The sequence below is a fragment of the Macaca fascicularis genome, chromosome 5 (genome assembly GCF_037993035.2).
Source record: "Macaca fascicularis isolate 582-1 chromosome 5, T2T-MFA8v1.1".
Lineage (NCBI taxonomy): Eukaryota > Metazoa > Chordata > Mammalia > Primates > Cercopithecidae > Macaca > Macaca fascicularis.
Genome location: NC_088379.1, coordinates 191,382,912 through 191,409,257, shown reverse-complemented (window position 1 = coordinate 191,409,257; position 26,346 = coordinate 191,382,912). Strand labels below are relative to the sequence as shown.

The following is a 26,346-nucleotide window of genomic DNA, read 5'->3' as shown; positions in this document are numbered from 1 at the left end:
TTTAATGACGTTCATCAAGTGCCATAAAGTTTGGTTCCTGCGTTGTGCGTACATTTATGGGGTGACCTGGTAACTGCTCATTGGTGAGAATATACTGTGTCTGCTGTCTCAGCCCACCTACATTTATCGTGGTTTTGTTATATAGAAAGCGTTTTTCTGGACCAAGGAAAAAAAATTTCTCGTTTTTCTTCCTTTCTATTTTTAATTATCAGTGCTTGGCAGAAGAGGAAGATAAAACACAAAGTTACAAAAAGAAAACAATTGCGTATATGTTTTTCTGCTTTTGCCTCCTCTTTTATCTCCTAACTTGCTTTTGTGGACCTATTAAATGACTGATGATGAATCATTCCTGTTTTTTCCTTACAGTTTATGAAAGTCACAGTTCAGAGTTCATGGAGAGTTGGAATACTATAACGCAGCCGATTACACAGTTAGGTGTGAAAAATAGGGAGGAAAAAAACGCTCATCTGAGCCTCAAGAGAACGAAATCCTACTCCTGGTTTTGTTAATGACTTACTAGTGGACTTGGAAAATTTTAACTTCCCTTTGGTTCAGGCAACTGAACTTGATAATCTTAAAGGTTTCTCTTTAGTTCTGAAGTTCTGTACAGTTTCCTTTAAGTATATATCTTTCTGGAATTTGGCAAAAATATTGCAGATGAGCACAGATGTCGAAAATGAAAGAAGTGGATATACTTACGAGGACACTTCCTACCTACTAGGCTACTAACAGGTAGTGGGTACATGGAGCAGTTGTACTTTGGAAGTATGTTTGAAGTAGATGTTTCAGGTGGGCAGGGGTCGGGGGGTGATGAGCTGGAGTGATGCTCACAGAGGCATGAGTGGGCGTGAACACAGAACGCGTTCGATAGATTGTTTCGCATGACCAGCGTGCAGGGGGTTCGGGTAGCATTCCCGGGGGTCAGGCACACAGTGTGCAGATTGCTGTAAGATAAAGTACACCTCTAAAAGACACCCAGAATGCCTAGTATTTCATTGCTTCATTAGGAAATTCTGTTTTCATTCTGTATGAAAATCCCACAAGAAGCCTTAATTTTACCCTAATTTTTTTGCAGAGGGGGTGCACCACCTAGTGCCGCCCCCATAGGACACTCGTGCACGGCCTCTCTCTGGAGATGGCATTAGGGAAAAGCTCTATGGCAGCCTTGCTAAGATTCTTTTTGCTAAGAGTGTTGTGAATTCAGAAAGGTTTTTTTGTTGTTATTTGTTTTGTCAGTCTGAAATATCTTATGTGTTCTTCACAGAGAAGTAAATGCAACTTCCAGGGTTTCTTGCAGGACCTTGATTTGTGAATTGTGTCTCGTGTGTAGACCGGTGCTGTCCAGCAGCTTCCTGCGTGGGGAGCACATCTGCGTCTGCCTTGCTCCATGCTGTCGTCACTGGCCCACAGGGGCTGCGGCACCCTGGAAATTTGGCTTAGTGTGATTGAGAAACTGAAGCGTAAACTTTACTGAATTTTAATTAATTTAAATTTCACTGGCCTCGGGTGGCGACTGTAGTTGTTAGCGGGGGTCTAGATCTTCGTCTTCTCTTTTGTCGTTTACGGTTACATGTGAGACAATCTCCTCTTCGTAAAAGAAATACTTCTCCAGGTCTGCTTCCTGCCTCACTTTCTCTTTCCTTCCAGGCTTCTCTGAAGTACGTCCTCCTTAAAATCCCTTGCTTTTGGCTTCTGGGAAACCAAGCTTCTCTTCCAGCAGATTGCTTCCTAGGCTGAAAATCAGCCTGCTATTTTCTTTACCTTTTTTATAGGTCCACTGTTCTCTTTAGTTTTCATACTCACTTCTGTGCTTGTGGTCTGAAGCACACCTGTCTGTGTGCCCACAACTTCTTCCCTGCACTTCAGATCTGTGCTTCTTAATACCTGCAGCGTGCTGCTGCCGGCACCTGACGACCCATCGCAGAACCTGGTACACACCCTGCCTATAAGTATGTACTAAAGGGTTCTCTGTTGGCTCACTTATATCATTTTCAGGTTTACAGGAGTTTATGTATCTCTCTCACTCTAGATCATATTTTTAATTCTGCTATTTCATGGTTTTAAGAAATTCACATGTTCACACATTTAAGTGTTTCTTGAGGGTAAGAGAGAGAGAGAGCTGCGTGAGCAAGCTATGCAAGAAAGACAGTCTGTGTCCTCATGGGTTTTCCAGTATAGAAAAGAGACTTATTTTTAAATGAGGGGCTTTAATACTGTGGAGTAATATTATGATAGAAGAAATATTAGGACTTGGAGAATCCAGCAGCAGGAACCCACGCGAGTCCCCGCAGTGAGTTTAAACCCACTTCAGTGTAAACGGAGGGGTGAGACAGTGACTCGGGGTAGTCAGACTGAAATGGAAAGAAAGGGGCATTACCATTCATTGCATTGGGATGGGATTAATGGTCCATCTGAGTTAACAGAGGAGAATTAATTTGAGGCCTATAGAACATGCAGATAATTTCAGACCCAGGAAGGAGGTGGTCAGGTAGCCTTTTGACTTTTTGTGGATTTTTCTTTTTTTTTTTAGACAGAGGCTTGCTCTGTCACCCAAGCTGAGTGCAGTGGTACAATCTCAGCTCACTGCGGCCTCCTCCTCCCTGGTTCAAGCAATTTTTCTGCCTCAGCCTCCTGAGTAGCTGGGATTACAGGTGCATGCCACCATGCTGGCTAGTTTTTTGTATTTTTAGTAGAGACAGGGTTTTGCCATGTTGGCCAGGCTGGTCTCGAACTTCTTAGCTCAGGTGATCCGCCCGCCTCAGCCTCCCAAAGTGCTGGGATTGCAGGTGTGAGCCAGCACGCCCAGCCTTTTGACGTGGAATTGGTAGTAGGGACACAGGTACAGCTTTCGTTAGCCTTCTTGTGTGCTGTAAGTAAATCGTAGAGTGAGGAATTGTATTTGCTCACAAGTATTTGCACAGTGCTGTCTGGTGAGTGATTAAGTGCCCTCCAGAAGAATACTGTTTTCCTGTGAATGTGTCAAGCTGCTCTTCCACGTGATGTTACCATCGATCACGACTTCCTGGTGGACACATTACAATAATTAGATGTGGGACTAATCAAATGGCTTCTTGTTGTTCCTGAACTATTTACAACCACAGTTAGGAGAGGGTGGTACATTTTTGGTAGGGGAAAAAAGATTTAACTTAAAAGGTTTTTGACTAATGAAAATTAAGCTTGTGCCACATTTAAGTGTCATTTTTACACCCTTAAGCAGTGTGAAGCATTTCCCTTTAGCCCCTTTTAATCTATACGTGTGGTCTGGGAAAACCCCAGTGTGGAGGTATGATATAGTCTTCTGTTGTCCTTGTTAAAAAGAGAACACTGTGTCGAATTGTGAGGAAAATAGTGTTGATTTAGATTCTTAGTAACTACTTAAGGAAAAAAGAAACCTTTGAATTAAATGAAAACACAAAGCTTTCACTTACAACTGCAGAGAAACATTTTGAATATCCCTTAATTGATAGTTCAGTGAAATTAGTTAAGATTATGGGAGAAAATAAATTAGATTAATAAAGTCTATTCCTAAATGTGAATTATTTGAAGTATTTCCCTATGGAGAAAAAAAAAAAAAAAAACAACGCTGGCAGGAGAGCGTTTAGCCCTGGTAATTGTCCTGCCACACAGGCTCCACCTGATTTTAAGGTCAGAGGTGCAGATCATGCTGGATGCACCTGTCACCATCAACACAGATTGGGGATGACATTTTAGTGGTTAGGGGAATTTTGTTTGTGGTTTTGGTGAAGCACAAGAATACATTTTATAAATTGTAATTACCTTCTAGTTCCAACATATGCTGACAGTTGAGCAGTTATTAAAGTTCTCAAGAGAGTTCAAAACTCGTACAGATATCCTAGTTTGATAGGAAATTTTTTTTTCTAGAATATGGAATTTGAGAATCATTAATTTTCTTGTATGAGAAATTAAATGAGCAAGATTACCCAGAAAATTACATTGCTTTTTATAACAGTTCTTTATTTATGAGAGTGGATAATTCAAAGATAATAAATTAGAGTTAACATTTTATTTTCAATAGCCCTTTTTAATACAGTTGTAGAAGTTATTTCTGTCAACTCTCAGTTATCTCTTGAGCAGTTAAAGGAGATGGATGAGATTGAAATCCTGTATAACTTCATCTCACTTTTAAAAAATCTTTTCTGACAAAATGTGTATTGAAACCACTAACAAACAGAAAATGTAACTGATTTGAGTTTTTCTACTTTCTTACTATTTGTCATTTATCCAATATGTTTATGAGTCATTAAAGTAAGAAAGTATAAAGTATGCTATTGTTTGTAGACAAAATAACTAACCATACCTGGAAATTAAATTTCTTTAGTAAGAAATTTCTTTCTTCTTTTTTTCTTGAGAAGAAATTCGCTTAGACTTTTAAAAGAGTTTGGTTTTGTTTTATATTTTATTTTTGAGACGGAGTCTCACCGTGTTGCCCAGGCTGGAGTGCACTGGTGTGATCTCTGCTCACAGCAACCTGCACCTCCCAGGTTCAAGCAGTTCCTGCCTCAGTCTCCCAAGTAGCTGGGATTACAGTCACGCGTCACCTCGCCTGATTAATTTTTGTATTTTTTGTAGAGACAGGGTTTCACCATGTTGGCCAGACTGGCCTCCAACTCCTGACCTCAAGTGATCCACCCGCCTGGGCCTCCCAGAGTGCTGGGATTACAGGCGTGAGCTCCCTGTGCCTGGCCAAGAGTGTGATTTTAATTGCAATATTTTGTAATTGACCTTATTTTGTGAGGATTAATGAACTGTTACCATTTTACAGGTCTCATCACAACTACATCAAGGAAGCTAGACCGAGAACAGCAAGATGAACACATATTAGAGGTATTTTTTTTAATCTTTAATACTTAAAGATTCATAGTTATAAGTATCATGAAAGAACAATCTTGTTCCCATAAACCAGTATTCTTAGCTATTAATATTTTGTTGTATTAATATTATTTACTGGTTATTAGGAAAAAGGAATATAAGGAAATTGTTAATGAATGTAGCTCTTGTGCCCTTTATCCGTCAATGACATTCCCAGAATGCATGGCCACTGTCATGGACCCCATTCCGATCTTTGTGTTTTATGCTCACGCAGACACACGGGGCAAACAGAACAGTAAACAGTGTCACGTGGCATTCATTTGCATTTACCTAAGTGATATTTTTCTGTATACATCTTTTTTTCCCCCTTACTATTATGTTTTGAGATATATTTATGTTGGTGTTTATAGATCTATTTCAACCTTTTTAACTAGAGGTAATTTGTTTCCAGATTCATTTTGTTGCTCTTAAACAATTGCATTATTTTTGCATTTTAAACTATGAATTACTTAGTTGGTGCTTCTTAAATGCCTCAAAAGTAAAAGTAGATGGAAGTCTCAGATGTGCTCTTCTAGAAAGTTCTAATAAGCCATTCTCATGGCTACTTTACAATGCCTTTTAGGCCTTAGAAAACCCACAGCTGCTTATCATTTATTGGTCACCTGGTTTTTGGCTAATAGTAAATCCATTGCAGAAAAAGACCACGAGTAACTTGGAGAGGGAAGGGGGAGCGTAACGTGGACGGAGGTTGATGAGATCGCGGGTCCGTGTCATCAGGAAGCGGCTAAGAGACAGGCAGAGCGCGGAGAGGCCCCGTAGAGAGATCCCTGTGTCCCGTGTGGAAGGCTGGTGTTCACTGTCAGAGTCAGGCTTGGAAAAGGCCACCTGCCTTTGTTTAATTGAGTTATCAGCGCTCTTCTTCCACTCTAACAGTATAAGTGACAAAATTCTAAACTGTAACTTCTGAAAATTTCTTTTAATATTGCTCTTTATAATGCCTGCTTAATTTCATTTTATCCTTGGTCAAGTTTTCTTAACGTTGTCAGTAAATACTTAGTTTTTTGTAGTTGTGCAGTGTGTGTCTGTGTGCGTGCATGCGTACACATGTGTGTGCATGGGAATTGGGAATCCCCTCTGGGAAAGGTGGTTTCACGGCCACGGTGCTTTCCCCGTTAGGAACTGCTTCATCTACTACATCTGAGTTTTTAGTTCTTAGAGTGTCAAGGTCCCTTGAATTCATTTTCTTTATGATAGAGCAGAGTTTTGAATGTTCATTCTCTCACTACAAGGATTGACAGAAGGGGCGAGTGCGGTGGCTGACAAAAATAAACAGATGGGAAGATAGGAGAGCAGTAGTTACATTGACATTTTGCTCCAGTCCTTGCAAATTTCACATTAATTGCATACCTCACTCCAGAGCCCTCTTTTCTCAGTGAGTATCAAAGGCTAGGTGGAAGCAGATACCAGATGTATAGCACTTTGAAAGTAATTTTTGGACATTGATGGGAAATAAATTTCCCCTTCAGCATACATAATTTGTGTGTTTTTCGGTAGGGTCCTTTTGGTGTGGTGTATTTGAGAGCCAGTGCTGGCATTGATTTGGCTGTCTTACAGATAGTGTGTCTGCATTACGTGTTGAAAGCTGTGACTAGCTACTGGTTCTTGAACCCAAAGTTAGGAACAATTTGGTGATGAATACTAAAAAACAGTGCTTGCTTGTATTTCTCTTTCTTGTTTTTCTAAAGCTCATATGCCAACTGATGAAAAGGAAATGTTTCGAGAGTTTAAAATTAGAGTAGCAATACTTTTGTTTTGAAAAAGCTTAGGAAGGTAAATAATAGAAAGTAAAGCAACTACTTAAATATTTTTGACAAGCACCATCAGGGTATAGTCACACTTTAATAATCAGGATTTACAACTGCCAGACTTCAGTCTACTTTGCTGTTTTTAGTGTTTTGGTAATTCATTTGGAAGAAGGTGGGGTGTGGATGAGGGGAGAATAAGCATTACTAATATCATTACTTTTAATGTACCCATTGACATAAACGTGAACATTTGATTTAAGGGTGAAATGGTCTCTTATGGATATGGAAACAGTCATCAGTGCAGTCCTCAAGACTCTCTGATATTTTTTCCGAAATAGAATATAAGAATGTATGGATAGTTTACTTAAAATGAAAGTTATTTTATCATCATTTTACTGAAAATCTTATTTAATGAGTTGGTCTTAAATTTAAATGTTTAGGTCCACTCCTATAAAACATCTGTAGAGGAAAATAGCCAAAATAAAATGGTGATTACTAGTATTAAAAGGTGTGCTATTTATTTAACACATACTTTTAAATGGACAATTTAGTATATTTTATTGATGAAGTTTAACATTTTTTACGTGATATTTGGAAATTTTAGTTTTAAGTATGTAGAGTGTATTGTTTTTAAGAAGACTCTTTAAATGTGTAAAGCCGAATCTTCACGTATCTCTTTCATGGCCTAAAGGTATTAAGTTTTTGGTAGCTTAACGTTTGCGTGAGGTTCACTTTCCAAGTTACAGTAGTGTGAGAAGAGAGCCGGCATGGTCAGGAAGGCGTGCAGGGGTGCGGCTGTTTCGTTCTTAGCGCTGTCTGCCCCCCTGACTCTCTCCCTGTAGAGATAGGAGGTGCTGCCTCACCTCCTTCCAGCGCTGTTGTTGGAATGAGGAGCTGCTGTGTCTGAGTCCTCGTGCCCTGCAAAAGGTAGAGCTTTACACACATGCGGAGTAGCATTAGGAAGAGGATCCTTTTTATATAGTGTATCTTAACATGTTTATCTGTTAACTTTAAAATAACAGGTTACTGTGACAGACAATGGTAGTCCCCCCAAAGCAACCATTGCAAGAGTCATTGTGAAAATCCTTGATGAAAATGACAACAAACCTCAGTTTCTGCAAAAGTTCTACAAAATCAGACTCCCTGAGCGGGAAAAGCCAGACCGAGAAAGAAATGCCAGACGGGAGCCCCTGTATCGCGTTATAGCCACCGACAAAGATGAAGGCCCCAATGCAGAAATCTCCTACAGCATCGAAGAAGGGAATGAGCACGGCAAATTCTTCATTGAACCGAAAACTGGGGTGGTTTCGTCCAAGAAGTTTTCAGCAGCTGGAGAATATGATATTCTTTCCGTGAGTTAAGATTGTAGTAGTGTAATTTTTTATATGTTGTGACTATAAACCTTATTTTGCATTTCTTCTTTAGTAACTTTATTTCTGTTTTGTAAATGGCTGAAGTGTTTGTGACCTAATGGCCCCATTAGGCAGTGCCGGATGATGTTGGAGAAGCATGGGTTTGTTTTTCCTTTTCATCTGTCACTCAGGGTGCTCATTGTTTCTGTTGCATGTGGTCATGAAATCATTGTTCTTTCATCAAGCATTCAGCACACAGTATACAAATGTTAAATGTTTGAAATTGGCTCAGTTTAAGACCAAACCAGTCTGTGCTCCATTCATTTCTGGGTGGTAACTTCTGATTTGCTGTTTTAAATCCCTTCTGCCCAAATGTTACAGATTAAGGCAGTTGACAATGGTCGCCCTCAAAAGTCATCGACCACCAGACTCCACATTGAATGGATCTCCAAACCCAAACCGTCCCCGGAGCCCATTTCATTTGAAGAATCATTTTTTACCTTTACTGTGATGGAAAGTGACCCCGTTGCTCACATGATTGGAGTAATATCTGTTGAGCCTCCTGGCATACCTCTTTGGTTTGACATCACGGGTAAGCATTCCTCCTCGTTTTCGTTGTCCTTACGGGTTACACTGAGGAGAATCTGCATACGGTTTGATGAGTTTTGGGCACGTGTCAGGATTTAAAATTGGGAATACGATTGACAGGTGGAGAATTTGCTTTAAACCATAATATTTTGATTGCAAAATTTTTCACAATATATAGCATATATTAAACTTGTTTAAAATAGGTCCTCTATTCTACCAAGTTATTAATTTAAAAGTAAAATTTTTTAAAAGTTCATCAAAGAGTTACAGACAAAAGCCCTGAATGTTTTGGTCCAAAAGCACAACTTCTTAATGTTTAATTATTGATAACATAACCACTAAAAACATTGTTATTTTTAGTGAATATGATTGGAACATTTGAAGTAACTATGCCTGTGTGACTGTCACATGTCAATATTTAAGAGGGAATAAGCTTACAAATTTTGATTCGTGTACCTTTAAAGTTATGGTACCAGCTATGGGTTTTTAGTTTTATTTACCTCATTTTCAACAGGAATGAGGATTCATTAGATTATTTCGTCCTCCAGTAAAGTTTACTTGCTAAAGCCATTTCTTCTTATTTGTCATGTAGTTTAGGTAAGACATTGAATGTAATACCCTAGTCAACATATTTTTTAAATTTCACATTAGACTTTGGCATCTTAGATTTTTTTTTTGTTTGTTTCCTCACATTTTAGTTACAAGGGTATTTAAGAACAAGTGTATCTGTTGCGATTCACTTCTCTAGGGGAGACTTTATGTCCGTTTTTCCTCTTCTACCCCTTAGTCATGTTACCCCCAAGCCCCCAAAGTTGCGGCTGATGGACCCGGACCCCTGGGCGTGTCGGGCCAGGCCTTACCTTTGGAACTTTCATGCTAAATGGTTGGGCTCTTTTACCAGTTTGGTGATTGTATGAAATCCATGTCATCAACACCTATGAAACTCTTACGGCATACTTTTAAGGGAAGGGGAAAAAGAGACTGTTTTCATAGTTAACGATACTCAAAATCGTTTGTTTGCTTTCTGTTAACTTTTATCACATTTCCAGATCGACAGGCTGCTGCTGTGCAGTACCTGACCTTGCTGTGTAACCTTGCTGTGCTTGGACCTGGTTTGATTGATTGCTCTTATTCTGTGCTTGCTTTCCATGCGTGCTTGCTTCTTTTTGGCTGTGCCAGGAGACACGCTTGCTAGAGAAGTTTTTTACATCTTTCAGATGACTTGTGACCCGAACTGTACAGCAGAAGGTATCTGCTGAGATCACATAATTTGCCTCAGATTATGAGATCTAAAATAAAAGCCTTGTTTTTTTTTTAACTTTTTTATTTCCAATGACTATCTTCCATTGCTGTTTTTTTTTTTTTTTTTTTTCCATAGTGTGCGCATGGTCACCCATCCCATTCGCCGGCGTGTTGACACGTAATGCTCACCTTGCCCTGTGGTTTTCGGTTTCTCTTAAGACGTCGTGTGTGTTGTTTTGTTTCTTGGTTAGATTTAGTAGTAGAATTTCATCATGACATTAAGCCTCTATTTTCTTTCATTCCATTTCATTTTATATCTAGGTCAATGGATTTGAAAAGAGAGTTTTATCAAAAATATTTGGATAATATTAGTAGGATAGAAACTGTTATTTCATTAGGCTTTGTGTTTGTCAAAAATGAGAAAAAAAATATTTTCAAATAGTTTATAGTAGCCAGGACTAATTGAAGTTAACTACCACTATTTTTTTTTTAGAGTTAACATTGATTTTTAATAGCTATTTTATTAGGCCAATTTGCTCAAAGTATCAGAAAGTTTTCTTAGTAAGTAAACTTTTAAATGGCCCAGTGATGGTTTGTATAACTACTAAGATACAGATTGAAGAGAAATTCAGAACCCCTGAAAAAGCAAATTGAAAGTAACTCACTGGCAGTATTAGCAATGTCTTTGTTTTCAGAGTTGCTTTCTTGCTTTTTTTCAGTTAGTTGCTTCCTGGACAATTAGGGTTCACTTTGCCATAACAAGCATTGTCTTTCTAATTGGCCACTCTTGTCTTTCAAAATGCTCCTCCTTGGAAACTCTTTGCTAGTACATTAGAAGTTTTTTTCAGTGCCATTAAGTATTAGAAAGCCACAAAATAAACTACAGAGTGTTATCCTGTGACTGTTTTTACTTTTTTTGTCCCAATTTAAACTAGGTGGCAACTACGACAGTCACTTCGATGTGGACAAGGGAACTGGAACCATCATTGTTGCCAAACCTCTCGATGCAGAACAGAAGTCAAACTACAACCTCACAGTCGAGGCCACAGATGGAACCACCACTATCCTCACTCAGGTAAGTGAATTACTAGTGATGCGGCTGTCAGAGGAGGATGGAGACAACATTCTGACTTGGAGGGGTCCACAGGAAGTATGAGCGGTGGATTCTGCCCTGTGAGGGTCTAAAATCAGAAGAGTTTGTGTGTTGGTAAAGTTTACAGACATGCACACTAAGAATTTTTATTTAGGGAAAGAAAATTCCATATCCCAATTTAGGTTTTGCATATAATTAAGCAGTTTTGATAATTTTGAGGGAAGACTTCAAAAACAAAACCAGACCAACGTTATGCCATCAAAATCTTCGAATTTTATGCTCATTTTAAACTATATTAACGTAAAGTACATCACTATTGAGAATGAATTGTTTAAATCAATTTCAGTAAAACTGGATAGAGTGATTCATCTTCTAAATCACTTTTTTTGGATTCCTCCTGGCTATGTAAAATAACTAATAAAATTGTTCTCATCATTCCTTTAACACCTTTATTTGCTCCTATCTGATAATTGAGATGGCCAGATTATGGGGATTTCACACTTACGTGTTAAAATCCTGTAAGTTAAATTTAAATTATCTTCTTTCTTACTACTTTTCTTTGGTTCTCAGTGTGGGCCGTTTGAAGTGTACAGAAGGAATATTCCTAGAGAGAAGAATCATCGTGAGGTTTCAGGAGCGAGCAGAGTGTCATTCACTCATTTGTTTAACAAGTATTTGTTGAATACTTGTCACATGCCAGGTACCATTCTGGAAGGTGAATAGCAGGAAACAAAACAGGCAGCAATCTTGCCTTCTTGGAGCTTTCACGAGGCTGGTAGAAGCTAAAGGTGTATTTATAACCTACTGTGGCCTAAATGAAAAAGAAAGAAGTTAAATGTCAGAGAACAAGATGCTTCTGAGTTTCAGTTTTCTAGCATTAGATTATACTGTTTTAAATCCTAAGCGAGCCAGATCATCTGCTAAGTCATTGAGCTGCATTAAAAGATAAAAATTATCGTCTGTGCTGTCTTTTCGATTAATAAATGGGTAGATAATTTAAAGCCATTTACAAAAATATTTCTCTAAATGCTTGTGATTTTTAGTGTATATAAAATTGATATATGTATGCTGTATGCTTTTGGGGTCATTTTGAGATTGTCTTGTAAAAGTTCTAGTATGGTGTGAAAATTTCAATTTAGTTGGTAGCTGTTCTCATTCTAGAAACAAGCAAAATCTATTGATTTTCTCTCTTTAAACATAAGCCCTTGTAAAATTTTAGAGCACAAAAATGAGAATAAAAACATCATAAATTATAATAAATCTAACAGGATAATTCTGAGAGAAGGATTTAAGGGGCATAACTGTAGACCAGTTCACAGAATCGACTACCCAGAAATCTAACAAAAGGAGCTTCATAAACAGTGGCGATGGCCGTCTTTGCCAAGCATTCTCATTACTAAAGGCAACACCTCTATGAATAATTAGCAGTGCAACTCTTTCCCAATAATTGTATTTTTAATTAGTGCAGTGAAAAGTTTAGCATGAAATATGATGTGTATCGACTAAAATTCCTGTAAAACCCAGGAAAGAGAGTCTAGTTTTCTTCCTTGGGAACACAGAATATCTTAAATTTCATTGTTTCAGAAGGATAAAGATACTTCTGTAACTTATTTTGGGCCATTTTCATAGGCTCTAGATGCTATCCTAATTGCTGACAGGGAAAGGCAGTCAGACTGTAGGAGAACGGTGAGCCCAGGTTGACCTGTTAAGGTGTGGGACAAAGGGAATGATTTGTGTTTAGATTATTTTTCCTCTTGAGCTGAGAACCTGGAAATACGAATTTGGGCGGGAGCAGGTGGAGCAGGGCAGCAGCTGCCACCTGGAGAAGAGCACAGGACTCAGCTGGGCAGTGAGAGGCACCAGGATACAGCGGGGATGGATTGAAGAGCAGAGGAATTAGCTGGGCGGTGAGACGCTAGGATACCGCGGGGATGGATTGGCGCTTGGAAGTAACACTCAAAAATCAACAGAGCAGCCATTGTGTCTCCAGGTCAGGGGCAGCAGATGCCTATTTGAGAAGGTTTAGGTGAGCGTTGGTGGGTCAAGCAGGCAGCCTCCAGCAGAGGTAGGCGGCAGGACGGTGGGAGAATTGCCAGTGCCCTGCGGAAACAGCTCTTCTCCCGGCTTGCCTGTCCTGCGTGTGCGGCTTAGGATGCTGACCGCTATTGATTCCAGTCACTTGGCTTTCTCTTGTATCTCCAGGTAACTTACCAAATCCAGTTACCTTTTGTTTTCTTTCTTTCAAACAGCTTTGCTTTCATATCTTCTTTCACTTTCTCTCGAGCATCAGCATCGTGGCCTCTGGAGCAGCTCGCTTGGTCGGAATCCCGGCTCCACCTCTTGTATTCCTTTCCAGAGGCAAATAGCTGTAACTCTCTGTGTGTCCATGTTCTCACCTGGAAAGTGGGGGTGGTGGTAATCATCCTCTTGGAGGTGTTAGGAAGGTTGATGAGATGACCCGCAGGGCGCTTGTTCTTCACTCCCCGAGAGCCTGTCACCCAGTAAGCACTCAGAAAACCATAGTTTTGTTGCACATCAGCTCGGGTTTGGGCTCTTGTCCCACCGACACTCAGTTCACCTTCCAGTGCCATTCTTCATCCCTGCCGCTCATCTTGGAAGTGAGTTTCTTCTGACCAAAAGGAGCTGTGTAATCCTCCCACATCAGTTCTGGAGTCGAGGCTCTGCATATTTGATTCTGCCTTCTTCTTGCTCCTTTACTAGATCATCCCTGAGTTCCAGGTCCTCTCCAACCTCTAAAAGGCAGGATGCTCCATCCCACTGCTTGCCCTCATGTCTTTGAGGCAGCCCTTCCTCATACTTACTCACCTGCCAACCAAAAATACATCCAAGAAATCATTGTCTCCCTCTTAAGAGCTTTCTGAACATCTCAGCCAGTCTCCGGACTCTTAAAAACTTACTTGATAGTATATGAGACATGGTTAGGCTGTGCACGTGCAGAACATTGCCTGGTGAGCCTGGTGGCTCTGTGGGGGCAGGGATTATTGCATGCTAATTTCACACCCACTGTGTTATGTAGGCAAGCATTGGGCATGGAAGTGCACGATCAGTGTGTTTCAATTGAATTTTGCTTTTACTTTCAGTTCCTTCTACTTAATAATAGTTGAGCTTGGAGCAGGATTAAACTTCTCTGCCCAGTACCCAATACATGGGAAAAGTAATTTTTAAATGTATAGTGGACATTAATATATAATCTAATTTGTGGTAATTGCCTTTATAGTCATCCCTTCTGGATCATCACTGACCTGTAAAAGTGAGGCGTCTGTAGTTTTAAAGGTTTACATAGCTTTCACATGAAACCTTTCCATGGTTTGGTGGATGCATTTAGAATTCATACAAAATGTCATGGTATGTTTTTTTTAACTAAAACATCCTTGATGTTTTGGTCTTCTACGAGAACACTGATGTGGCCCTCACGGAAGGCCTCTGTTCACGGCCTTCTCCACGTGGTTAACAGCTCTGCCTGGGTCTCTGGCTCCTGTGCTGCTGGGACAGCGGATCCCTTTGTTCCGTGTGCCCCACGAAGCGCACTCCTGTGCTGCTCGGACAGCGGATCCCTTTGTTCCGTGTGCCCCACGAAGCGCACTCCTGTGCTGCTCGGACAAAAGATCCCTTTGTTCCGTGTGCCCCACGAGGCGCACTCCTGTGCTGCTCAGACAGCAGATCCCTTTGTTCCGTGTGCCCCACGAGGCGCACTCCTGTGCTGCTCGGACAGCAGATCCCTTTGTTCCGTGTGCCCCACGAAGCGCACTCCTGTGCTGCTCGGACAGGAGATCCCTTTGTTCCGTGTGCCCCACGAAGCGCACTCCTGTGCTGCTCGGACAGGAGATCCCTTTGTTCCGTGTGCCCCACGAAGCGCACTCCTGTGCTGCTGGGACAGCGGATCCCTTTGTTCCGTGTGCCCCCACGAGGCGCACTCCTGTGCTGCTCGGACAGCGGATCCCTTTGTTCCGTGTGCCCCACGAAGCGCACTCCTGTGCTGCTCGGACAAAAGATCCCTTTGTTCCGTGTGCCCCACGAAGCGCACTCCTGTGCTGCTGGGACAGCGGATCCCTTTGTTCCGTGTGCCCCACGAGGCGCACTCCTGTGCTGCTCGGACAAAAGATCCCTTTGTTCCGTGTGCCCCACGAGGCGCACTCCTGTGCTGCTCGGACAAAAGATCCCTTTGTTCCGTGTGCCCCACGAGGCGCACTCCTGTGCTGCTCGGACAAAAGATCCCTTTGTTCCGTGTGCCCCACGAGGCGCACTCCTGTGCTGCTCGGACAAAAGATCCCTTTGTTCCGTGTGCCCCACGAAGCGCACTCCTGTGCTGCTCGGACAGCAGATCCCTTTGTTCCGTGTGCCCCCGCGAGGTGCAGTTTTCTTCTTCATAAACTCTGAACCATGTTTTGTAATTGGCAGTGATTTCCGCTGTGCCAAATCCATAGGTTTTTTCATCATGAAAATTAATCCTCTTACTGTCAAAGTTTTGTTTGTTTCTAATTTAGCTTAGTACCAAGTTTCTTAACATTTGCTTTTTTTCCTCCAAAGGTTTTTACTTTATGTGGACACAATTAAGAGAGTTTATTTTTTCAGTCTATTAACTAAATTGCTTTTAGGGAGTAAACATATTTACTACATACATGTAGGTTTATGATTACAGAAATACGGTGATTTCTAAACACATTTCTTATTTTTTCTTTTTACATATTAAAAAAACCTATGATCTGGGGCTTGGGATGTCAAAAATGAGAATGAGAAATTTAGATAGTGTAATCATCTATCTTACTCACCTCAGTAGATTGGTAGTTGCAGATTCCAATCTGATATAAGAAATTAGTCTTCTATAAATCCTGGTAAAGTAAATTGTTATCTGTACATGAGTGATCTACAGATACCTTCTGTGTGGAGGCATATTAAGCCACATAAAGACGTGGCAAGTGTGAAAAGTATACACATTTTGTCTTCAGAGTTAGTTATAAGAATTCAGAAAGGTCATCATTATCTGACTCATATTTAGATAAGTAATATACCAGTGAGAAATGCTATAAGACATGTATGATTGTAGGTTTTTGTTGCCTTTCTCCTATTTGTATTTTATTTTGCCACAGTGTCATCTTTCAATGTGCTTGACTTTTGTTCATGGTTCTTTAAGTATTAAAACATCGTAATTGAACATATTATTGTACGAGCCATTTTGTCATCCATTACAGGTATTCATCAAAGTAATAGACACAAATGACCATCGTCCTCAGTTTTCTACATCGAAGTATGAAGTTGTTATTCCTGAAGATACGGTGCCGGAGACAGAAATTTTGCACATCAGTGCTGTGGATCAGGATGAGAAAAACAGACTAATCTATACTCTGCAGGGCAGTAGAGATCCACTGAGTCTCAAGAAATTCCGTCTTGATCCTGCAACCGGCTCTCTCTATACTTCTGAGAAGCTCGATCATGAAGCCGTTCACCAGCACACCCTCACGGTCATGGTAGGCGCTCTGCCTCTCTCCTCTCACCATTGGTCCTGAGGCCTTTGTGGGATTAACTGTGATTTCCAATTAGTTATAAGGAAAACACCAATGGGATTGATAATGTGTCGATTCCTTTAGGTACGAGATCAAGATGTGCCTGTAAAACGCAACTTTGCAAGGATTGTGGTCAACGTCAGCGACACGAATGACCATGCCCCGTGGTTCACCGCTTCCTCCTACAAAGGGCGGGTGTATGAATCGGCAGCCGTCGGCTCGGTTGTGTTGCAGGTGACGGCGCTGGACAAGGACAAAGGGAAAAATGCCGAAGTGCTGTACTCGATTGAGTCAGGTATTTTTGGAGCATTCAGTGGCATTTTAAATTTGCAATTGTTAAAAGTCTGTTTCTACTTTTCCAATATCAGTTCTGGGTATTGAAGCATTTCTGTGTATCTGCCGCAATTGCTTAAATTGATCTCTAGATACAATTTTGCATATTAGGAGAAAGAGGATTTTTTTATTTTTATTTTTTATTTTTTAACTTTTAGCCCATCAGACAGTTTGGGGAAGTTCTGGGGGATTCACAGTATTAGCCCAGTTCAAGGCTCTGAGAAGCCCCACAGTATAGGAAACTTTATTTGACCAATTCAGTATTTCTGAAATTATTTTAACCACACTTTCTTCTATAATATTGGTTAAACACACTTAGGAAGATACTTGCCTAGTAATTTAACGTTTTACTTTTTTGTCAGAGAGTATTTTCTCTTCAGCAGAGCAGGAAGCTCCATATCAGTGTTGACTCATCTCGTTGTAATTGGCTCAAACCTCAGGAAGAGGTGCCTGCCCCTCCCACCCCTTCCACAGTTACCTGGATTTTTGCCTCTTGCCTTTAACAGGTGGATTTCCCTCATGGAACTGGGTTGAGGACTAGACCCCAGAGCTGGGGCCTGCTGGGGTGGGGCTTGAGGCAGTAAGGGCAGAAAAAAAAACAGCTGGAGCTGTGGGCCTGGACGGTTCCACAGAGGCCAAGAGATCCAGAGTCGGTTTATGCAGGGGGATCACCAGGAAGCAATCCCGGCATAGCAGGATGTTTTTGGTCTGTTTTCTGCGACCATTCTCTCATTCATTCATTCATTCATTCATTCATTCATTCTTTCCGTGGGCTGATGAAGCTCACTTATGTGCCAGGTGCTGTGTTAGGAGCATTTATCCCTGGGCATGGTAGGTGAGGGGTTGCCATTGGGTCCACAATGCATGTCTTGTGAAAGTTCCACCCCAGTGGAAACGGTTCTGTGCAGTCAGAGCTCACATTGCTTTAGGACTTCCTGCTCAGCCAGATCCTCTGAAAGTGATGAAATGTTGAGAAGACAGTTGACAGTTTTCCATCTTCTTCAGCACCATTGTTAGTACAAGAAATATAGTCCCTTTCAGTCTTCTTTGTAATGAGTTTAGAGAATTAAAATCTTCCATTTAACTTGTGTTTTTTTTTTTTTTTTTTTAAGTCTGTAGCTCTGCATACTTAGAAATGGTCTCTCCTAGGCGTTAGACTTGTTACAGGTACAGATTAACTATAGTTCAGGTCATCAAAATTGAGGGAAATGGAGAGTCATTTTAAGAAACTTACTGATGTGTTCTAAGTGGTTAAACTATGTTTATTTAACATATTTGAAATTTCATTTGTTTCCCTTAAAACAACCAAATTGAGTTCATTAATCACAAATAAGATCTCATGCACTGCCTGTGATTGCAGCGTTAAAATGTAGTGTAGTTAGTGCCTTGAATAAAGATGGAGTTTTTTCCACTGGTCCAGAAATTTGCAGTTAGAAAAACAGTGCATTCCATTTGTGCATGCCTGAGTACTGCAGTAAAGTAATTCTGCCACAGACAAACTGACTGGGTTTGTGTAGGAGAAAACGTTAAACTTCCCCTTAGCTTTCACCGAATTTTCAACAACTGGGTGGTTAAAATGTGATTGTTGGTGTCTGAGTAAAAGCATGTGCATTCTTTGAATGCTTCTAATGACTGATAGGGTTAGGAATCTGGTATTCTGAGAATGGAACTCCCTCCTCAATGAATAGATAATACCAGTGGCCTATTCTGGCATAGAATTAGGGCTTTTAAGAAGCTATTTTTATAGTTTTGGTAATATAAAAATTATGCTCGGCAGTTACTTTGTAGGAGACCACTGCCATTAACATGCAGTAGAGTTTTGTGGAGGGTGTGTGGGCGTATGCTGGGGATGGAGGAGGTGGACATCTGTTGGAATAGTACAAACTATAAAATGTTCATACAAATGCCTTTCATTTAAGTTTATTCATATTTACCTGCTTCTCATTTGTGTCAGATTACATTTAAAGTTCAAAAAGACTAGTTATAAATTCAGTACATAACACTGCATGTTTAACTGGCAGCAATTAATTGAGTAAAAGGTATTTTACCTGCTTCTCATTTGTGTCAGATTACATTTAAAGTTCAAAAAGACTAGTTATAAATTCAGTACATAACACTGCATGTTTAACTAGCAGCAATTAATTAAGTAAAAGGTTTGGTCTGATTAGGAGTCTTCAGGGAAAAAGGAATTAATTAGGAGATATTTTCAGTAACCATTGAGTTATATGCTAGAGACATGGCAGTGCCATACTCCGCATTGAGTTATATGCTAGAGACATGGCAGTGCCATACTCCGGTCTGTATGGTGTTTTCTTCTTATGTCTTTTTTAAAAAGTAGATTATTAGAGCACTACTTCTAAACCATTTTAATACCTGGAAATAGAAGATACTCCATAAGTAAATATACTTGTTGATTAGAATTGGTTTTCTTCGCCAAACTTAAGTTCAATATAATTGCCTCTAGAGTCAATAGAGGGTGCCACTCTGCCGGTCAGTGGGCCCCAGCTGAACATCCAGAGTGTGTCCACAGAGGAAGAAACAGACTCCCCTTCACAGTTCTGTGTAATACACTTAATAGCTTAAGAGCAAAAATTAACCTATTTGTCTAGTTAATTGCCCCTGTTCCCATACAGGGAACAATTTGAAGTTGTTTAAAAATCACTCATATTGTAGCTAAAGTCAGTGAATAAGCCCCCAGCCTCGTACAGACCTTTTCTGCCACCGTAGGAAGTCGTTGACCACCACCCGTGCACCTCGGCGTCTCTGCACGTACCTATCGTTAGGCCAGGCAGGGGCACTCTCTGCCCCTCAGCAGCCCTCATTGTTTCTTCATGTAAACGTGATGCTGCTTTCCCGTCTGCAAATCTGATGACTTCTGCCTTAATCTGTATGTATGTGGGATCCATCTATCGCATGACGAGCTGGGTTCCTGTTTCACCTTGTTACCAGTGACATGCTCCAAGCTGTGTTCATCAGAGTCACGATGCCCCAGATAATAAAGGATGTTTCTGAACCTTGCATGGCCAATAAAGAGCAAGGTTGTGATCCATGCTGTAAAGAAAACACAGGGCGATGAGATGGAAACAGAATAGCGGGAGAGGATGCCTCAGACACTGGGGCTCTGAGATGAGTGTGCGCTCCTGATTGAGGACGAAGAGAATGCCCGCTTGGCTGCAGGGCCGGGAGCAAGTTTTGCAGAAAGCAGTGTGCTCTAGCGTCACCAGCCTCCTCCGCAGCAGAGAGTCTGTTCATCCCTCCACTCGAGGCCTTGCGTATTTGAAGCTTCATTGGCAAGATAAGATTATCCTGTACAAAGTAAGAGAGAAATGGATGTAGAAGAATGAATATAAAATATGCTAGGTCAGCGGGTGAGTACAGACATAGGGAAGTCTGAGGGGTGGGGATGAAGAATCACTATGGTTGCCCCAGTCGCCTGTGTTAGGCCAGGCAGTCAGTAACAATTTTAGACAGTGAGGATGATTACAGGCGGGATGAGAAAAGGATCTTGGAGTTCTGACGACAGCCGAAAATGCAATCAGGAAGGACCTGGGATCACTGACTCATACATACAGACGGGCCGGAAATTAGTGTCTCAACAGCCTGGCAGAGGCAGCAGGACCCAGTCCTCGGCCGGGGTTCAGCTCAGAGCATCAGGACCTAAGGAAAGCCTGGGCCTCTGCCCTGTTGCAGACTGAGGCACTGCCTTGGGGCCTGGATGCAGAGCCAGTAAGACTTAATGAAAGCCAGGCTGGATCTGCTCTCCAAAAAATGGCCATGGATTTTTGGAAAATGTCTTAAAGAAAGGAAATGAAGACTGTAGAGGAAGTGTTTACTGTTCATGATGTGGAGAAAGAAGTGCTTGGTTAATCCCCCGGTTTGCAGCTCACACTAAGTAGTTCTGGTCCGTGAAATGCCACACGCATGGCAAACCTAGAGCAAGAATTTGAGAAAGCAGTTAAGTGGCAAGTGAGCTTTGTTTTGGGTAAATGTAATAGTTCATTTGGGGAAAACAGATTCTGTGCTATGACGAGGATGGTGAATTCTGGATGCTTGTTTATGAGACAGAAAAAGGATGGAGGGCTTGTGGATAGATTAAACCTGAGAGCCTGCAACGCTGCCCTGATTTATCCAAAAGGGCTGTAGAGAACTGCTCATCTCTTTGAAGATTCAGTCGATGATACGAAATTATAGAATATTCTGGAGCTGTGGTTGCAGCTAAAGATACATATAGTATAGCCTGAAAAGGTCCAAAGAAAAGGAGGTGAGACACTCGATATCTTCAAGCAGCCTCTCAGTTGCAGCACTGCTGACGTTTGGAACCAGATATTTTTTGTTGTGCAGGGCTGCCCTGTGCGTTGTAGGGTGCTTAACAACATCCCTGGTCTCCACCCACGAGACGCCAGGAGCACCCTCTTGTGATCAGTAGTGACAGCCAAAAATGTCTGCAGGCATTGCCAGATGTCTCCTTGGGCGCAGAATCGCCCCCAGTGGAAAATCACTGACCTAGAGGATCAGTTGACCTGAAAAAGATAAGAAGGGAATGTTGTTGCAATCTTCAAAACTTGCAAAGTGGGACAGGTTACACACATCTCTCCATGGACAATTGTCTCTCGAAGCTTGATGTCAATTTCTTATTGAATCGAAATCTTTTGTAATGAATACACATCTTAAGAATTCTTAAGTCATGACCGTTGAAAATACAAATGTGGTCCAGGAGTGTTTTGAGGGACTCCTGGAAAAGGACTTACTCAACTGCTCTGTGGAAGGATAACCTTGTCTTCCCACCACACATTCCCAGTGCAGCCCAGAGAGGGAGATTTGGCTTTAAGCGCAGAGGGCTGTTTCTTCTGTTTTTTGTTTTTCATCATTCATGATCAAAATTCTGTAAAATATTAGGTGTATAAAAATAAAACAAGTTGAATATTCCATTCAAATGTTGACATCCCTGAGTTCCTGCTTAATTTCAGAATATAATTGTTGAGGATACCTTTGTTTCTGTTTCTCTAACTACTACTTCTATTGCTCCTTGTATTTTTGTCTAACATGTATTTTTTTCCTCTTCTTCCAGGAAATATTGGAAATTCTTTTATGATTGATCCTGTCTTGGGCTCTATTAAAACTGCCAAAGAATTAGATCGAAGTAACCAAGTGGAGTATGATTTAATAGTAAAAGCTACAGATAAGGGCAGTCCACCCATGAGTGAAGTAACTTCTGTGCATATCTTCGTCACAGTTGCTGACAACGCCCCTCCGAAGTTTACATCCAAAGACTATTCTGTTGAAATCAGTGAAACTGTCAGCATTGGGAGTTTTGTTGGGATGGTTACAGCCCATAGTCAGTCATCAGTGGTGTATGAAATAAAAGATGGAAATACAGGTGATGCTTTTGATATTAATCCACATTCTGGAAGTATCATCACTCAGAAAGCCCTGGACTTTGAGACTTTGCCCGTGTACACATTGATAATACAAGGAACGAACATGGCTGGTTTGTCCACTAATACAACAGTTTCAGTTCAGCTGCAGGATGAGAATGACAACTCGCCAGTTTTTATGCAGGCAGAATATGCAGGACTCATTAGTGAGTCAGCCTCAATTAACAGCGTGGTCCTCACAGACAGGAATGTCCCTCTGGTGATTCGAGCAGCTGATGCTGATAAAGACTCCAATGCTTTGCTTGTTTACCACATTGTTGAACCATCTGTACACAAATATTTTGCTATTGATTCTAGCACTGGTGCTATTCATACAGTCCTCAGTCTGGACTATGAAGAAACAAGCACTTTTCACTTCACCGTACAAGTGCATGACATGGGAACCCCACGTTTATTTGCTGAGTATGCAGCTAATGTAACAATACATGTAATTGACATTAATGACTGCCCTCCCGTGTTCGCCAAGCCATTATATGAAGCATCTCTTTTGTTGCCAACATACAAAGGAGTAAAAGTCATCACAGTAAATGCTACAGATGCCGATTCAAGCGCATTCTCACAGTTGATTTACTCCATCACCGAAGGCAACATCGGGGAGAAGTTTTCCATGGACTACAAGACTGGTGCTCTAACTGTCCAAAACACAACTCAGTTAAGAAGCCGCTACGAGCTAACCGTTAGAGCTTCCGATGGCAGGTTTGCTGGCCTTACCTCTGTCAAAATTAATGTGAAAGAAAGCAAAGAAAGTCACCTGAAGTTTACCCAGGGTGTCTACTCTGCAGTAGTGAAAGAGAATTCCACGGAGGCCAAAACGTTAGCTGTCATTACTGCTATTGGGAATCCAATCAATGAGCCTTTGTTTTATCACATCCTCAACCCAGATCGCAGATTTAAAATAAGCCGCACTTCAGGAGTACTGTCCACCACCGGTATACCCTTCGATCGTGAACAGCAGGAGGCGTTTGATGTGGTTGTGGAAGTGACGGAAGAACATAAGCCTTCCGCGGTGGCCCACGTTGTCGTGAAGGTCATCGTAGAAGACCAAAATGATAACGCACCAGTGTTTGTCAACCTCCCCTACTACGCCGTTGTTAAGGTGGACACCGAGGTGGGCCGTGTCATTCGCCATGTCACCGCTGTAGACAGAGACAGTGGCAGAAACGGGGAAGTGCATTACTACCTTAAGGAACATCATGAATACTTTCAAATTGGACCCTTGGGTGAAATTTCACTGAAAAAGCAATTCGAACTTGACACCTTAAATAAAGAATATCTTGTTACAGTGGTCGCCAAAGATGGAGGGAACCCGGCCTTTTCAGCGGAAGTTATGGTTCCCATCACCGTCATGAATAAAGCCATGCCCGTGTTTGAAAAACCTTTCTACAGTGCAGAGATTGCAGAGAATGTCCAGGTGCACAGCCCCGTGGTCCACGTACAGGCCAACAGCCCGGAAGGCTTGAAAGTGTTCTACAGCATCACAGACGGAGACCCTTTCAGCCAGTTCACTATTAACTTCAATACCGGAGTTATCAACGTCATAGCTCCTCTGGACTTTGAGGCCCACCCGGCGTATAAACTGAGCATACGCGCAACTGACTCCTTGACGGGCGCTCATGCTGAAGTATTTGTGGACATCATAGTGGAGGACATCAATGATAATGCTCCTGTGTTTGCTCAGCAGTCTTACGCAGCAACCCTGTCTGAGGCATCTGTGATCGGAACATCCGTTGTTCAAGTCAGAGCCACAGATGCTGATTCAGAACCCAATAGAGGAATCTCATACCAGCTGTCTGGGAATCTCAGCAAGAGTCATGATCATTTTCATGTGGACAGCAGCACCGGCCTCATTTCACTGCTCAGAACTCTGGATTACGAGCAGTCCCAGCGGCACACGATTTTTGTGAGGGCTGTCGACGGTGGTATGCCGCCGCTGAGCAGTGACGTGATTGTCACGGTGGACGTTACCGACCTCAATGATAACCCACCACTCTTTGAACAACAGATTTACGAAGCCAGAATTAGCGAGCATGCCCCTCATGGGCATTTTGTGACCTGTGTAAAAGCCTATGATGCAGACAGTTCGGACATCGACAAGTTGCAGTATTCCATTCTGTCCGGCAATGATCATAAACATTTTATCATTGACAGTGCAACAGGAATTATCACCCTCTCAAACCTACGCCGGCACACCTTGAAGCCGTTTTACAGTCTTAACCTGTCAGTTTCCGATGGCGTTTTTAGAAGTTCCACCCAGGTTCATGTGACTGTCATCGGAGGCAATTTGCACAGCCCTGCTTTTCTTCAGAACGAATATGAAGTGGAACTAGCTGAAAACGCTCCCCTACATACCCTGGTGATGGAGGTGAAAACGACGGATGGGGATTCTGGTATTTATGGTGACGTCACTTACCATATTGTAAATGACTTTGCCAAAGACAGATTTTACATAAATGAGAGAGGACAGATACTTACTTTGGAAAAACTTGATCGAGAAACCCCAGCGGAGAAAGTGATCTCAGTCCGTTTAATGGCTAAGGACGCTGGAGGCAAAGTTGCCTTCTGCACTGTGAATGTCATCCTCACAGATGACAATGACAATGCACCACAATTTCGGGCGACCAAATACGAAGTGAATATCGGATCCAGTGCTGCTAAAGGGACTTCAGTCATTAAAGTTCTCGCAAGTGACGCCGATGAGGGCTCCAATGCCGATGTCACCTATGCCATTGAAGCAGACTCTGACAGTGTAAAAGAGAATTTGGAAATTAACAAACTGTCCGGCGTAATCACTACAAAGGAGAGCCTCATTGGCTTGGAAAATGAGTTCTTCACTTTCTTTGTTAGAGCTGTGGATAATGGGTCTCCATCAAAGGAATCTGTTGTTCCCGTCTATGTCAAAATCCTTCCACCAGAAACGCAGCTTCCAAAATTTTCAGAACCTTTCTATACCTATACAGTGTCTGAGGACGTGCCTATTGGAACAGAAATAGATGTCATCCGAGCAGAACATAGTGGGACTGTTCTTTACAGCCTGGTCAAAGGGAATACCCCAGAAAGCAATAGGGATGAGTCCTTTGTGATTGACAGACAGAGCGGGAGGCTGAAGCTGGAGAAGAGTCTTGATCATGAGATAACTAAGTGGTATCAGTTTTCCATACTGGCCAGGTGCACTCAAGATGACCGTGAGATGGTGGCTTCTGTAGATGTTAGTATCCAAGTGAAAGATGCAAATGACAACAGCCCCGTCTTTGAATCTAGTCCATATGAGGCATTCATTGTTGAAAACCTGCCAGGGGGAAGTAGAGTAATTCAGATCAGGGCATCTGATGCTGACTCAGGAACCAACAGCCAAGTTATGTATAGCCTGGATCAGTCACAAAGTGTGGAAGTCATTGAATCCTTTGCCATTAACATGGAAACAGGCTGGATTACAACCTTAAAGGAACTTGACCATGAAGAGAGAGACAATTACCAGATTAAAGTGGTTGCTTCAGATCATGGTGAAAAGATCCAGCTGTCCTCCACAGCCATTGTGGATGTTACCGTCACCGATGTCAACGATAGTCCACCACGATTCACTGCCGAGATCTATAAAGGGACTGTGAGTGAGGATGACCCCCCCGGCGGTGTGATTGCCATCTTAAGTACCACAGATGCCGATTCTGAAGAGATCAACAGACAAGTTACATATTTCATAACAGGTAAAAAAGTTTCAGGCAGTTTAAAATGATTTTTAGAAGCATAAATTGTAAGATAATGTATTATATGGAAATTGAGGGCTTAAGGGATGATTTTAGTTAAATATCTAAAATAATAAGTAGAAATCACGTCTGTTGAGCCTCATTTCAAGCTTGTTACCTGAGCAAAGCTACCAGTTGTTTCATTAGACTGTTTTTGATTTTTGTGACTCATTCTTTTGAACCTTATATTTACTGTATTATAAATATATTATCATTAAAAAATCTATAGTTTTAATGCAAGCTAAATTATTATTTAGTAGTCTTAATGCTATGTTTATACATTTTAATGCTGCCCTTTTTTTTGTAAATTGGAAAACTAATAGATGCCAAATTGATTTTTTTAATGCTCAATTCTTTTAAACGGTAACATTTATATATTGTTAACATAAATAAACGGTGCAGTTTA

General features: G+C 41.4%; 1 protein-coding gene across 9 annotated transcripts in view; it reads left to right on the top strand.

The window, feature by feature from the left end:
• The window catches only part of FAT1 (FAT atypical cadherin 1), a 142,430-nt gene that overhangs the window by 85,731 nt on the left and 30,353 nt on the right, over positions 1-26,346 (top strand). For all 9 annotated transcript variants that reach the window (XR_012435285.1, XR_012435283.1, XR_012435284.1 and 6 more), the window contains exons 4-10: positions 4,784-4,845; positions 7,658-7,987; positions 8,369-8,579; positions 10,753-10,892; positions 16,121-16,396; positions 16,517-16,727; positions 21,834-25,901. Coding sequence is in view for 6 of the 9 variants with exons in the window: in XM_005556489.4 (XP_005556546.3) it covers positions 4,784-4,845; positions 7,658-7,987; positions 8,369-8,579; positions 10,753-10,892; positions 16,121-16,396; positions 16,517-16,727; positions 21,834-25,901 (5,298 nt within the window). In the remaining 3 variants the exon portion in view is untranslated. The remainder of the gene's footprint in view (positions 1-4,783; positions 4,846-7,657; positions 7,988-8,368; positions 8,580-10,752; positions 10,893-16,120; positions 16,397-16,516; positions 16,728-21,833; positions 25,902-26,346) is intronic.